Consider the following 14,068-nt stretch of genomic DNA (forward strand, 5'->3'; position numbering starts at 1 on the left):
TACCTTAAAGTTGAACAACTTTACTTACATCAATGATGAAAACACAATATGTCAACTCAGAATTATGTCCTCTGCCACACAGGTATGGAGGTCTGTCTCGGCGCTACGCCACTGGAGCAAAGTGTGTAAAATGATTCTATGTCTCTCTCATCCACGCACTCTTCAGTGCGCTTCAGGCACACAAAACAGAACTTCCACCTTACACCGGATACAGAAAACGTTTTTACATTGAGTTTTGTCATGCTCCACCAGCAAACCACAGGTGGGACAGGCACGGATGGAGGCACAGCCAGTGACCCCCTTCACATCCTGAAAGGTGATATCTGCGCAGGTCCTCAATATTTCCACTGGGTTTTGGCACTCATCATTTGCACAGCGGTCTGTACGGGGAGCCGGACCTTTCCATTTCTTCAAACACTGCCAGCAGAAGTTATAAGCGCGTCTTCTCTTGCCTGTGCACACTGGGCATTGGACACTCAGATCATGGAAGTCATTTCTCACCACACGAGAATTGCAACCTGGACACTGTTAAATGAAGGAATGATATGTGTTTTACTTGCATGCACAATAGGCTTATTCATATGTTAGCATGCAAATATTCATTTTCTAACAATTCTATCATTGAGATACTTACTGATTTGACATCCAAGAAATCCTTGGCAGCGTTACTGAACATTTTCTTTTCAAAGTACTTCATTTCTTCAGGGGTCAGAAGAGCCATTTTACAAACCTCCTCGAAGGGCCACTTAGCGTCACAGTCAGTTTGGCCACACTTAAACGTGGTGTCGCCCTTAAAAGAGTAAAAAGAAAAACATTTACAGGGGACAAAACATGAAAAACTCACATGTTCAGTACACATCGAGTATCGGGAGTGCCTTCCCTGTGACATTGTGTTGGGGAGGGCCTTAAAGAGACAGGTGCTAAAGCGGAGTGAATACAGGTCCAGCACATTTGGTCACTAAAACACCTTTACATGTCACGATGAAGTGGATGTACACAGCTTACATCGTCCAGCAAATGGCGACACCAGTCGGTGAGAGACATCGGAGTGACAGCATGGCCGCAAGACATCTTTGCTCTGAGAGACTTGTAGTCGCAGCACAAAACTATAAGATGGAAACAGATGTTCAGAGTTACAGGCCATGTTTAAGAACCTCACAATTGTAGTAGGAAAATGTGAAATGACTTACAATCTAAATCATCTTCTCCCTCTACAAATGTTAGAGTGGCATCTTCAGGGTCATAACATTTTTCTTCCTCTTCTTCTTCTTCAGTTATCCAACTGCTGCTTTCATCATCGCATGAACTCTGCTCATCTTCACGTCCTACGCATCTTTCGTTAAATCCACGACTTCTCTCCTCTCCATGAGTCAAAAAGAAAGCAGTCCTCTTGGATTTATTTGAAATATTTCTGCGCTGCTTCCGTTTAGCTGACAGTTTGCCTCCCATGTTGACTCCGTGTGTTCACGCTCAACCATGAAAGCACGAGCCCTTATTAAAGGGTTTCTGTGAGAGCTTTCCGTGAAGTCATGTGATTTACCTATTGGCACAGGTAAATCTTTTTTTTTTTTTTTTTTTTAAAGAGAGGCCTACATTAGGATCATTTGCACATCATCAAACACACAACATACAATCTTCTCGCAGTTGTCTCACTGACCAGGCTCAGCAGAAATAATGACAATCCAGCTGAACGTGAATGGACCCAGAGGAGACGTGAATGTCATCGATCTGTGCGAGAATGAAGAAGCTATGAAGAGAATTACCGTAATGCAGCTGAAAAAGAAAATCGCTCGAGATCTAAATCTAGGTACGTTTAACGTCTCTCTTCCTTATAGGCTATTTTATTTTGTACATAATATGCAATATATGAATATGATCTTTTTTTTTCCCATTTACAGCATTTGTATTTCAACTTTTAACACCATAAAATACAGCCGTTTAAATAAAGACCTAAAGTATAATACAAGATTAAAATTACTGCATTGACACAAAAGAAAGAAAGATAATAAATAAATAGATAAATAGATAAATAAATAGATAAATAGATAAATAAATAAGATAATAGATAATAGATAATAATAGATAGATAGATAGATAGATAGATAGATAGATAGATAAGATAGATAGATAGATAGATAGATAGATAGATAGATCATCGCTCGCTCGATCGCTCGATAGAAGATAGATAGATAGATCAGCTCGCTCGCTCGATGATAGATTCGCTCGATAGATCGCTAGCTCGCTAGCATAGATAGATAGCATCTCTCGATCGCTCGCTCGCTAGCTAGCTCGCATCGCTCGCTCGCTCGCCTCGCTCGCTCGTCTCTCGATCGCTTGCTCTCTCGCTCGCTCGTAGCTTCGCGTTTTCGCTCGCTCGCTGCTCGCTCGCTCGCTCGCTTCGCTCGCTAGCTCGCTCGCTCGGCTCCTCGCTCGCTCGCTCTCGCTCGCTCGCTCGCTCGCCGCGCTCGCTCGCTCGGCTCGCGCGCTCGCTCGCTCGCTCCTCACCTCCCTCCTCCCTCCCTCCCTCCCTCCATCCCTCCCTCCCTCCCTCCCTCCCTCCCTCCCTCCCTCCCTCCCTCGCTCCCTCCTCCCTCGCTCCCTCCCTCGCTCCCTCGCTCCCTCCTCCCTCGCTCCCTCGCTCCCTCGCTTCCTAGATAAATAAATAAATCCCTCATTAATTATCCCTTCTGGGGATTCCCATTAGAGGCGTGGCAACGAACATCTATTGTAAACAAAGTCTCTTTTTTTTTCTTCCCGTTTAGGGGATGACATCCGGATGGTCTTCAGAACCGAGCCGCTGAAGGAATCCTCCCTGCTGTCATTTTACGGAATCAAACACATGTCCACCATCCACACGCTGCTGCTGCTGCCCGGGGGCCTGATGGGATGAAGACGCACAGAGACTCTACACCGCCGCCATTAGACTATTAATATGGCCTATTATGAGCTCTATATATGTAAAGCGTATTGTCCTTGTGAATGTAATCTGTCTTTATTTGTTAGGTTATATGTGAGATTTACAGAGATTTAAAAGATGTGGGTATACAACTAAAATGTATTTCTTTCTTTCCATTGAGTGTGCTGAGTCTCAAAAACCCAAATTAATAAAACAATGCTTCGACTACGGGAATATTTGTTGTTTTGTTGGTTCAGAGGAACAAAAGTCCCCAGGGAAATTACCAGGTGAATTATAGCATTGACAAACAGGGTTTGCCACACACACCCTGATTATATCATATTCTATAATTAGCTGCGGCAAAATAACTCCTTTTGTTTCGTGAGAAACATTGAACTGAAACAAAAAGATCAGCAGGAGAAACAAGAACATGGATGTGGGTTATAATATGCGTGAAAACTTAATCAAATGTTCCTTTATTCTTTATTAAAATGGATAAAAACGCTTGAATTGAACACGTTCATAACATAATTATGTTTATAATACAAAGAAAAACATTTCAATGTTGGATTTCTACTCCAAATGCAATCATAAAGATTATTATATTTTATTTTGTTCTGTCTATTCCATCTGAACGTGAGAAACCTAATTGTAAAAATGACAATAAATAGTCTTAAAAGAGCCCTTTTTTTTTCTTAAGAGTGAATTTTTCACGAATTATCAACTCATCAATGTATAAAATCATACTTTAAAACACATTGCATAGATATTTTGCATTGTTTTAACTTGAAACAATATTTTGTGTACATAATTAATAGGATGCATTGCATTATAAACTGATTGCATTGCAGTTTTAATGCTGTCTTGCAGCTGTTTGTCATATTAAAACCTTTAATAATTCATATAAATGCATTGGCAAAGCTCACAACTATATAAAAAATAGTAAAGCGGAAGTCACACCCTCCACTCAGCCTTACTGAAGTCATTGTGTGAGCACCAGCTGGCAGTAAGTATCACCAGACTTTCTCTCTCATCTAAAGTGTGCATATCCTTTTATCTTCTTAAAGTTATTCCATTAGAAATGTGTTGCAGAATCTGTGCAGGGATTTATCGCGCTTTTCCTATTTCGTGTCATCAGTTTGAACTGTCAGTCACAGCTTGGATTAAAAACGTTTAATGATTAAAACATTTCAATAGATATGAGGTTTAAACAAACGCATCTAACATTCATCCGTTAAGAGGTTAATTTAAATAAATAAATAAGACAAATGATATTCAAGCAGTTTGCTTTGGTGTGACTCCTTTACTTCTTATTGGGAAATATATTTTTGTTTTTGTCAAAATGTTCTGTGGCGTGATGTAGAGCTAGTTTAGTGAGGAGTGGAGGGACAGCGCCACCTGCTGGACTGTATGTCATAAGATAAAAGCAGTGCAGTGTGCTGAATAAGAAAACTACAGGGAGAAACCGAAAGGACTGGAAAGCTTTATGTGAACATATGTTTCATTATTACAGTCAAGAAGGGGTTTTTTCACTTCTACACTCCCTTTGGAAGAATCTAGGTTCTTTCCATTATGTTTGACACAGGAAATATAACTCCTTTTGTTTCGTGAGAAACATTGAACTGAAACAAAAAGATCAGCAGGAGAAACAAGAACATGGATGTGGGTTATAATATTCGTGAAAACTTAATCAAATGTTCCTTTATTCTTTATTAAAATGGATAAAAACGCTTGAATTGAACACGTTCATAACATAATTATGTTTATAATACAAAGAAAAACATTTCAATGTTGGATTTCTACTCCGAATGCAATCATAAAGATTATTATATTTTATTTTGTTTTGTCTATTCCATCTGAACGTGAGAAACCTAATTGTAAAAATGACAATAAATAGTCTTAAAAGAGCCCTTTTTTTTTCTTAAGAGTGAATTTTTCACGAATTATCAACTCATCAATGTCTAAAATCATACTTTAAAACACATTGCATAGATATTTTGAATTGTTTTAACTTTAATTAATAGGATGCATTGCATTATAAACTGATTGCATTGCAGTTTTAATGCTGTCTTGCAGCTGTTTGTCATATTAAAACCTTTAATATTTCATATAAATTCATTGGCAAAGCTCACAACTATATAAAAAATAGTAATCCGTCGACTTTGAGCGGAAGTCACACCCTCCACTCAGCCTTACTGAAGTCATTGAGTGTTTGACACAGGAAATGCTGGCAGTTATAATCAGATCACAAAGCAGCTTCTGAAACTGGGGTTACCCTGCAATGACTCGCTGATAACCCCCCGAATTAAGTCTTGTACCATTAGTTTCTGCTACAAAAGAGATTTTGTGGCAGGAAACTGCAAAAAAATGTAGTTCTACTGCAATCTGTCAGGAGCACAAGAACCAGGATGTGGTTGTAATATTCTGGTGTTGCATGATCTCGCTTTGCATTGTACCTCTGACTTTACGACACTTTCTTTAGTTTAAAATAACTAAAATAAGATATAAATATATCGACAGGGCTGAGGTTCAAGAGGAAAGATGAACGGCAGAAAACGACACCCGGGAGAAGAGAAAGCAGAGGCAGAGAAGAAGAAGAAACTAAAAGGTAAGATGCAGGTGAAGTACACAGATTATGGCAGGGCAGTAAGGAAAAGAGGAGCCACAGGTTACAGCAGAATTGTTCTTGTATTTGGTTTTGGGACTAACCATACACCTTGTTTTATACATTCTATATACAGGCCTATATATGTGCATATAGTCAGTACTAAATATGATAGAAAACAATTAAATGCGATGGAAAATCCCACAAAATGAGCACTTTTGACTCGTCTGTCTGCGTCTGTCCAGCCTGAATATTGATGGCTGTGGTCTCCTATTGCTCTTTAGTATTGTGCACATCTATAACTTAATGGGTTTTTGTTTTTCTGTCCTCTAAGTGACCCAACATCAGGGACATCCTCATGGTCTGTACAATCAGGGAGCCACATGTTACCTCAACAGTGTCCTGCAAGTTCTCTTCATGACAACAGAGATCCATGGCAGGTTGGAAACAGCTGCTTTAATCTGTAGAACATATAAAGTATATAAGATAATTGTGTCGAGTATCGCCAGGGAACATTGCTCTCAGTGATACATCGGAGTGTATTCAGTAGATGGTGCTGTTAGAAAAGTCTTTTTATGGGACCGTCTTCACCTCAGACACACATTGCAATCAAACTCGTCGCCTACGGTTTTTAAGTAATGCTCCATCAGTGATGATGCTAATGGTTAAAACAGACAGTTCATTTCCATCAATGAACTCTCCTCTTCCTTAAGGTTGGATGCAGAATCACAGACCACAGATCGAGAGCTGAGAAAAGTCTTTGAACAATTGGAAGAGGCACCTTGTGAAACAAAAAACTTCACGAGGAGTTTTGAGATTGAAAATGGTAAGAGATCAATAGAAACACCTTAAAGAGCCACGGGGAGGAAAGTCCCGGGGAGTTTATATGCTGGATTCAAATTTAAATATCATTTTCAGTTTATCAACAACGTGATGCAGCCGAATGCCTGGAGTTGATTTTACATCGTGTCAGCCCAAAGGTCTCTGAGGTGAGTATGTATGAAATCCATATAATCTACCGCTCAACAAATAAGAAGCTGCGTTATAAGCAATATTTCTATATCAAAAGGTTTTCCAAGGACAGCTGACACACACAACAACATGCTCCGAAGGACACAGCATCAACGAAGAGACAAACTCATTCTGGACTCTTCCACTGTCACTAAAAGATGCTCATGATGCACCCTACACGTACAGCGTGGTAAGCAGCCTTGTGTTTTATTCTAAGTAGTAAAATAAGTGAAAAGGTTCTTATTCCATTTATATATTTATATATATATAATATAATTAAAAAATAAAAATCGTACATCCTCTTCCCCTTGAAACTAAAATGATGCACTTAATATCGCTCCCTAAGAGTAACTTTTCTCAGTAGTAATTAATATAAATATGAATATATATATTAATATATATAATATGAATATATATAGATATATATATTAATATATATAAATATGAATATATATAGATATATATATTAATATAAATATATATATTTATATATATATAGATATATATATTAATATAAATATATATATATTAATATAAATATATATATGTATATATATATTAATATATATATATTATATATATTATATATATAATATATATATATATATATATAATATATATATAAATAGAATATAATATAAATATATATATGGTAATATAAATATAATTAATATAAATATATATATTTTAATATAAATATAATTAATATAAATATAATTAATATATATATTTTAATATAAATATATATATTTAATATAAATAAATGTATTTTAATATAAATAAATATATAGATGTGTATATATTTATATATGTAATAAAAGCAGTAACTCTAACTAAAGGCATTTGGGGAGTAGTTAAAAGATACTTGGAAATGTTTGTTTGGTCACAGATCTGACCAAATGTTCAACTGTAACCCACTACTGACTGAATAAATAAATAAATACATTTAAAAAATAGTTTTTACGAAAATGTGAGACGGGTAATCCAATTTGGAATTTATTACAACATTTGTGTTTTTACAGGAAAGCGGCTTTAAAATGATTTTCCAGACAAAATCATTCAGCGAAGACAACCTGGTGTACTGCAACGGATGCCAAAAGAAAACAGGGGCCACCAGTGTGAGTTTCTAAAACACCACATAACACATGTTATACTGCAGGCGAACAACACCTGCAGTGTTTAATGTCTTCCTTGTGTGATTTAGGGATGTGAGATGGAGAAACATCCTCAGATCTTGACTCTACTCGTGAAGAGATTTGACTTGGACCCCGTCACCATGTCACATGTCAAATCAAACCGCTGTGTGGACGTACCACGCGCGTTACAGAGCAAGGTAAGGAGAAGCCACTTTGACTTTATGTTTGCCTTTTTAAAATCATTACATTTATCCGACTGTGCTCGTGATCGTAGAACAAGGAGTACAAACTGTATGGGATGGTGAATCACGTGGGCAGTCTAAGAGGGGGACATTACACCGCCACCATCCTGTCCAAGGAGGACGACACCTGGTATGAGTTTAACGACGTGCACGTCAACAAGGTGAGGATTCATTTAACACATCCATTAAAGGGCACATATTCAAAATCCACAACAACAAAAAGAATATTAAAAGAATACTTGTTGAATGTTCTTGTTTGTGTTGCATGTGGCAGGTTCAAAAGCAACCATTTGCAAAAACCAGCAGCTACAAGTATGTTCCATTATTTCCACCAATCTTACCTTATGGTTTATTTTAGTAGCAGTGCCGGAGCTTTCGATCAAGTCAGAGTTGTGTTGTTCAATGCAAACAATCACTGTTCAACAGTTCCAGCACCGCATATCTGCTCGTGTACAGAGGTGAGATCACACAAGTACAAAAGGAATCAATCGAGAGACAAGGAAAGATGGGGAAAGATGGGATTCAAGAGGAGGAGGATGCAAAACAGGATACGGTTTCAAACTTCAACGAGGACAGAGAAGATGATCTCAGTCAACAACGCCCGGGAAATCTGACAACAGCAGAGGAGAGGGAACAAAGTGTAATACCAGTGGAAGATGATGCCACGAATGGTACAAACTTTTCTGATCCTACTTTTTTTAATGCGTTTTCATTAAAGAGTTTGTCTGAGGGGATTAATTTCTGTCTTACTTTGCCACCAGATGAGAGATGTCCGTCGCCCAGGAGTTCAACCAACATCAAGATCGGGATTTCTATCGGTTTTGGTTTTGCATTAATTGTGATAATTTCTGTCATTGTAACATATCTGCACAAGCCTTGACACAGAGAGAGAGAGCAGGGATGTCAGCATTGAACATGGGTTCAAAAATGTCTTCCAGCAAGATTACACTTTCAAAACGCTAGTTGTTAATGTTTTTAATCAACTGTGCTTCTTTATTTTTGTATGCCATTTATTAAACTATGTGAAGGCCATGTGGATGTTGACAAGTACTTAAAAAAAGTGGAACAATATATCATAATGTTATATTTACCGTTTGTTTTGCCATGTTTTCTCCTTATCTTTATGTGTGAAGCAGAACACTAGCTGATAATCAGAGTCAGGCCCACAACAAATAATGTTCATGACTTTGCTGTATTTCCTGTTCAATAAAAATTCAAATGCAAACTTCCTGACCGGAATAATGAAACTCCTTTACCGGTAAAAGAACATTTCTCTCAGTCCAAACTGGTTTGTAGTCCTATAGATCTCTGCTAATCAAACGCTCATCAATGCATGAATTGGACATCCTTTTTTATTTTATAACATCCATCTCCGCATTCAGACCGCTGTGGAAATGATGGTTGCATCAATAATTCACAAGACATATTGAGAACCTGCCCAGATATAACCTTCATCGACATGAAGGGGATCACTGGCTGTCCCTCCACCCGGGCCTGTCCCACCTGTGGTTTGCTGGTGATGCACAACCGAAGGAAATGTAAATACATCACATGTCCGCGGTGTATGGTGAAGTTCTGTTTCGTTTGCCTGAAGCTCTTTAGAAAGTGCCTGGACGGTCCTACATATTACTCACTCTGCTCCAGCGGTGTAGCCCCAAGACAAACCACTATAGCTGTGTGGCAAAGGAAATAGTGCGAGTGCGTGCGTGCGCATTGATTTAACACAAAACAGAATCAGCAGTCAGCGTGGAGAAGACAATAAGTTTAATTTGTTTAAATCAAAGATATAGCCTTTACAACCACCACATTAGGAACTCTCTTATTTCTACTGTTTTAAATACATACAGACGATGTCCTACTGACTCATTATTATTATTATTAATACATTTATTGATAGTACAGCATGAGATATGAATCTCAGCCTTTACTGTTCCTCGTGTGTATTGTGTTCATTATGCTATTTTAGTATCATTTATCATGTGTGTAGTAGGAACCCAGTGGATTCAACTATTAATGACATTGCTGTATTTCCTCTTCAATAAAAATAAAAACGTACCATTTGTTGGAATTCATTATTTCTCGTTCACATTAAAATGATAACGTTAGCCTGTTTCTTTACCAGTGAATATTTAAAGTTTTGCTACAGATCAGTGTGATCCTCTGGGGCAGAGTGGATCCTGACCCTGCAGGAGCAACATTTCCTGTAAGACACACACACAGCTGCAGCCAGGAGACACGCAGCAGCAGCAGCAGCAGCCAGGAGGCACGCAGCAGCAGTGACGCAGAGCGCGGAGGCTGCAGTGAGCTCTGCGGGAGGTCTGAGGGGCGACCAGCTCTGCGCTGAAGGTAAAGTCTCAGGCGGATCACTGACCAAAGAGCAGTAAAAGTAAGGTAAGTACGAGGTAACAGGTTACTGTAAATGCATAGGGTGCTTGTTTAAAGTCGTACTTGCCTTGCGTTAGAAGCAGGAAATGTAGGGACGAGGTCAGAGGGAGGAGTAATGTCAGCGTACAGACATAACCTCCCGTCAGGGCAGTGGACTAAACCCTGGTATCCTTTTATCTGCCAGTTAAATAGCAAAGAGAGAATAGATTATATGATTAATGTTCAGAAGAGAAGTGAGGATCTGGTGCAGCATTTGTGTGGTGTTACCTGAATGGTGTCCCCGGCTGTACAGTCCACCCATTCGGAGCCAGACACCTGGACTTGGTATCTGTTCGCTCCAGAACACCTGTGTCTGTAACAACGTCCCTCCACAGAGCTGCCGGACAAAAGAACCTCACTTCGGTTCTAAACCCCCAAAAAAAAAAACAGGTGGAGAAGGAAGACATTCATGTAAAACAAAGAAAGGTGACAAACAACATTCACACACACACACACACACACACACACACACACACACACACACACCTACCTACCTGTCTGGTCAGGTTGGAGAAGAAGCAACGGCTGTGAAAACCAAAGATCTCCCCGCTCCAGTCCTCCTCTCGGCCATTTCCCTCTTTCCAACATTCACTCTGCAGGACAATGATAATAAAATATCACGGATTGCATTTGAGGCACAAGAAATAGAAAGGACTCCATATTTCTGCTTTTAAGAACTGGGAAATTGGAAAGTCCAGAGTAAGGATGTACATAATGGACATTTGGATTAAGTAGAAGACTTGCAGAAAGAGTAAAAAATAAACGTCTTATATGCTATAATGTTGTTAAATTAATAAGATCCTGAAGGATATCACACAATAAGAAATAAAACTTACTTCATTCTTGAGGGGTTTATACACTCGACACCCCTCCAGGTATTGATCAGTCTGACACTCCCCCTTGTGGAGGTGAAGATAATGACACCCGAATCCACTGAGAAGAGAGATGCAAACATTAGTGCTGCACATGTAGGATTAAAAGCGACCCACATTCCATATATTGCTCTCTAGAATATACAATTAGAAATCTACCTGCCGGTGCAGAAAAAGGCTGAGGACTTGTTCCGACAGGTTGCCAGGGAACCAAACATGGCTCCTGCACCTGTAGAACATGCATTCATCTCATCTTATTTGATTAGGTTGTTTAATTCAATTGCAACTGTTGCGTCTACTTTTCCTTTTCTAAAATCCTATTATGATGAGCATGCATATTCATTCCTCACCATCTCCCCAGACTAGACTCTGTGCCCGGCTCAGGTCGACAGTGTACCAGCCTGTATCCTGTAATGCAGCCAAGGTGACCCGGTCGATCCGGACTGTGGTCGAGTCTCCCAGCACCGCCGCCATGATGGAGCCCTGCAGGAGCCGCGACTCCCAGTGAGAGGACACTCCGCCTGAAGGTGCATGCTGAAGGAAGACAGTGTAAAAATGTAAGGAGAGCACATGATAAGGATTATATAAAAAGGTTGACGTTGGAGCTCGCTCAGTACCAGGTTCTCTAGCGGCCCCCCGAGCTCAGGGTCAGCGGATGCCAGGTGCCTCTGCAGGGCGGAGATGACGGACGGGGTGTAAATCCTCACCTGGGCCGATCCATCGGAGTGAGTCACTTTGCCCCGAGGAGAACAGCCAGCACCCACTGCAGCACAACTCAAAGACAAACACTTTAGAGGAACCATTTTCTAACCAATGCATACGATCGTTAATGTGTTTATTCCACTCTGCGGTCTTTAAATGGAGTTTGTCATTATTATTATTATTATTATTATTACACAAGTAGATTCAGCTGTCCCACAATAATGTCTCACCCTTTTACATTTAGCTGTGGAACACCAGCTCAGGTGAATAATAATGTACCACCACATAATGAATTTGATGCAGTGACATACAAATATCAAACATGTATTTAAAGAACCTTGAGAATTGGAGGAGCAGTCTCTCCAGGTGTGGAAGAGATCTTTAGAAAAACCAAGTGCATGAAACAGCTCATGGATCACAGTCTGGAAAACAGAGGAGCACAAACACAATTCAGCACATCGACACACAATTTAAAAGCATTATTAATATCATTATTATTATTATTATTAATACCTGCACAGTAGCCTGGTGGCTGTATGTGGCTCCTGACAGTCCGTCCCTGCAGATGACCACCACCCCGGCCACAGGTCGTCCACGAGTGTCCGTCTGGCAGTGGGCAGCGTAGGCCAACACATTAGGCTGAGAGGCGAACAGGTGAATATATGAATCCACCATTTATTATTTTAAAAGCTCGTAACAGTGTGTGTTTCTTTGTCTTATTCTGTTACACGCACAAAACATATTTGTTATTGAAACGTCCACCTCTATGTTTTCAGAGGGGGTTTACCTCTGCTCTACACTTGTCAGTGGCCTGTACGTGCAGGTAAAGCAGGTAGTCGGTGCTGGGGAGTCCAGCACCTCCAGGACGCAGCTCAGTCCTGCGAGGTGAATCAGCCTCTGTGTAAATATCACATCCAGCCAGATGATCATCTGGGATCTGTCAATAACAGATGCAATGCTTGATTTATATGCTACAGGTAGACGATGACTGATTACCAGAGGAATACACTCGGATACTTACAGTCACATCCAGACAGCGCTCAGTTCTGTAGTTGTGGTTCGCTCGACCACACCTGAAGGAAGAAACGGAACATCTCTCCTATATTTAATAGTGCTCAGTAAAGAGGGAACATACGAGGGATCAAATACAAACCTAATATACAGTCAAAATGTATTTTAGCAAACATTTTGGTGCGGATATTTTAACAAAGATAATCTTAAAAGATGGCCAAACGTGCTGATTGTACACACACCTGTTGTAGTTGGCAATACTTGAATTCCTCCAGAGAAACTTGCAGTATTTATTGATGTCTCTGCGGAGCAGCAATGGACCCTCTACTCTGCTCACTATGGAAAGGTCAACGATAGTACATGTTAGCATGCGTGTGTGTATATGTACGAGTGTGTGTTTGGTCCATTTGTCACCTGACAGCAAAGAGGACACCATCCTCACAGCCTCCTCCACTGCTGCCTCCAGCTTCTCTTTCTCAGCCTCTGATAGGTTGTTGCTCTCTGTTGGAGTCCAGGTCCGGATCCTGATTGGCTGAGGAGAGGCAGGCGCCGCCATCTTTCTCAGGCTTCTCGTCTGTGTCACCGTCAGGCCACGCAGAGGTGATGCTCTCCGTCCTGGAGGATTGGTTTGTTGTCCAGAGGTTAGCGGGGGCTCCTGGTCGGCCTGGGCTCTGAGTCTGCGCTCGTTGGGTGGGCCGTCTGGGTGCTTGGGTGCAGCTCGGACCACCCTGGCCTGGGCCTGAACCTCGTCAAAGATGCACTTCTGCAGGGCTTCAGGGAGCTCCGTCACCACTAAAACCACCAACATCCCCACCCAGAGTCTCTGGGATGGAGGTAAAACCATAATTACAGCTGTGACCTATTTCAGGGTCACATGATGAGTAGTTAGACATTTTGTGGAGCTTTGCTAAGCTGCAGGATTCATTCAAAGCAACTGTATCCTTCAAGCTCTTTAACAAATGTATTTTAAAGTATCCTGTTTGGATAGGGTTAGGGTCAAAAGGTTATCATGGACACATTTTGGCCTGAGGAACACTGCCATCCCTCTGCTGTTCAACAAGGAGCACATTTCAGCTTTAACCATCACTTACCTGCAGCAATAATCCCATTAAAAAGTATTTATTACAATTACCATGTCGCCTCAATCCTCAAAAGACAAAACAGCTTGA

At 40.3% G+C, this 14,068-nt stretch overlaps 3 protein-coding genes across 6 annotated transcripts; 1 reads left to right on the plus strand and 2 right to left on the minus strand.

Annotated features, from left to right (window-relative positions):
* Positions 1 to 53: 53 nt before the first annotated feature.
* LOC115023820 (uncharacterized) lies at positions 54 to 1,692 on the minus strand. Its single transcript, XM_029455079.1, has 4 exons — positions 1,191 to 1,692; positions 1,006 to 1,106; positions 635 to 790; positions 54 to 525 (listed from the first exon to the last, which is right to left on the minus strand). Exons 1-4 carry the CDS (start codon positions 1,447 to 1,449, stop codon positions 163 to 165), a joined length of 879 nt encoding a protein of 292 aa, XP_029310939.1. The 5' UTR covers positions 1,450 to 1,692; the 3' UTR covers positions 54 to 162.
* A 3,581-nt stretch (positions 1,693 to 5,273) lies between these two features.
* Positions 5,274 to 9,115, plus strand: LOC115023780 (ubiquitin carboxyl-terminal hydrolase 21-like). Of its 4 annotated transcripts, XM_029455022.1 has the most exons (11): positions 5,276 to 5,504; positions 5,836 to 5,941; positions 6,215 to 6,327; positions 6,420 to 6,490; positions 6,571 to 6,702; positions 7,535 to 7,630; positions 7,717 to 7,845; positions 7,923 to 8,051; positions 8,165 to 8,202; positions 8,317 to 8,561; positions 8,652 to 9,115. In XM_029455022.1, the coding sequence occupies exons 1-11, from the start codon at positions 5,438 to 5,440 to the stop codon at positions 8,768 to 8,770; spliced, it is 1,245 nt and encodes a 414-aa protein (XP_029310882.1). In that variant the 5' UTR covers positions 5,276 to 5,437; the 3' UTR covers positions 8,771 to 9,115. The 4 variants fall into 4 exon arrangements, 3 of the variants coding, with proteins under 3 accessions (XP_029310883.1, XP_029310885.1, XP_029310882.1); XM_029455023.1 differs by lacking the exons at positions 8,165 to 8,202; positions 8,652 to 9,115 and having other exon boundaries at positions 5,274 to 5,504; positions 8,317 to 8,489; XM_029455025.1 differs by lacking the exons at positions 8,165 to 8,202; positions 8,652 to 9,115 and having other exon boundaries at positions 5,274 to 5,504; positions 8,249 to 8,459.
* A 516-nt stretch (positions 9,116 to 9,631) lies between these two features.
* On the minus strand, positions 9,632 to 13,866 carry cirop (ciliated left-right organizer metallopeptidase). The gene is made up of 14 exons (XM_029455043.1): positions 13,314 to 13,866; positions 13,142 to 13,235; positions 12,910 to 12,961; positions 12,676 to 12,825; positions 12,402 to 12,527; positions 12,226 to 12,310; positions 11,804 to 11,949; positions 11,537 to 11,720; positions 11,346 to 11,415; positions 11,151 to 11,247; positions 10,809 to 10,907; positions 10,543 to 10,680; positions 10,343 to 10,452; positions 9,632 to 10,256 (listed from the first exon to the last, which is right to left on the minus strand). The coding sequence occupies exons 1-14, from the start codon at positions 13,741 to 13,743 to the stop codon at positions 10,031 to 10,033; spliced, it is 2,007 nt and encodes a 668-aa protein (XP_029310903.1). The 5' UTR covers positions 13,744 to 13,866; the 3' UTR covers positions 9,632 to 10,030.
* Between the last annotated feature and the right edge of the window lie 202 nt (positions 13,867 to 14,068).

Source organism: Cottoperca gobio, chromosome 18, assembly GCF_900634415.1.
Source record: "Cottoperca gobio chromosome 18, fCotGob3.1, whole genome shotgun sequence".
Lineage (NCBI taxonomy): Eukaryota > Metazoa > Chordata > Actinopteri > Perciformes > Bovichtidae > Cottoperca > Cottoperca gobio.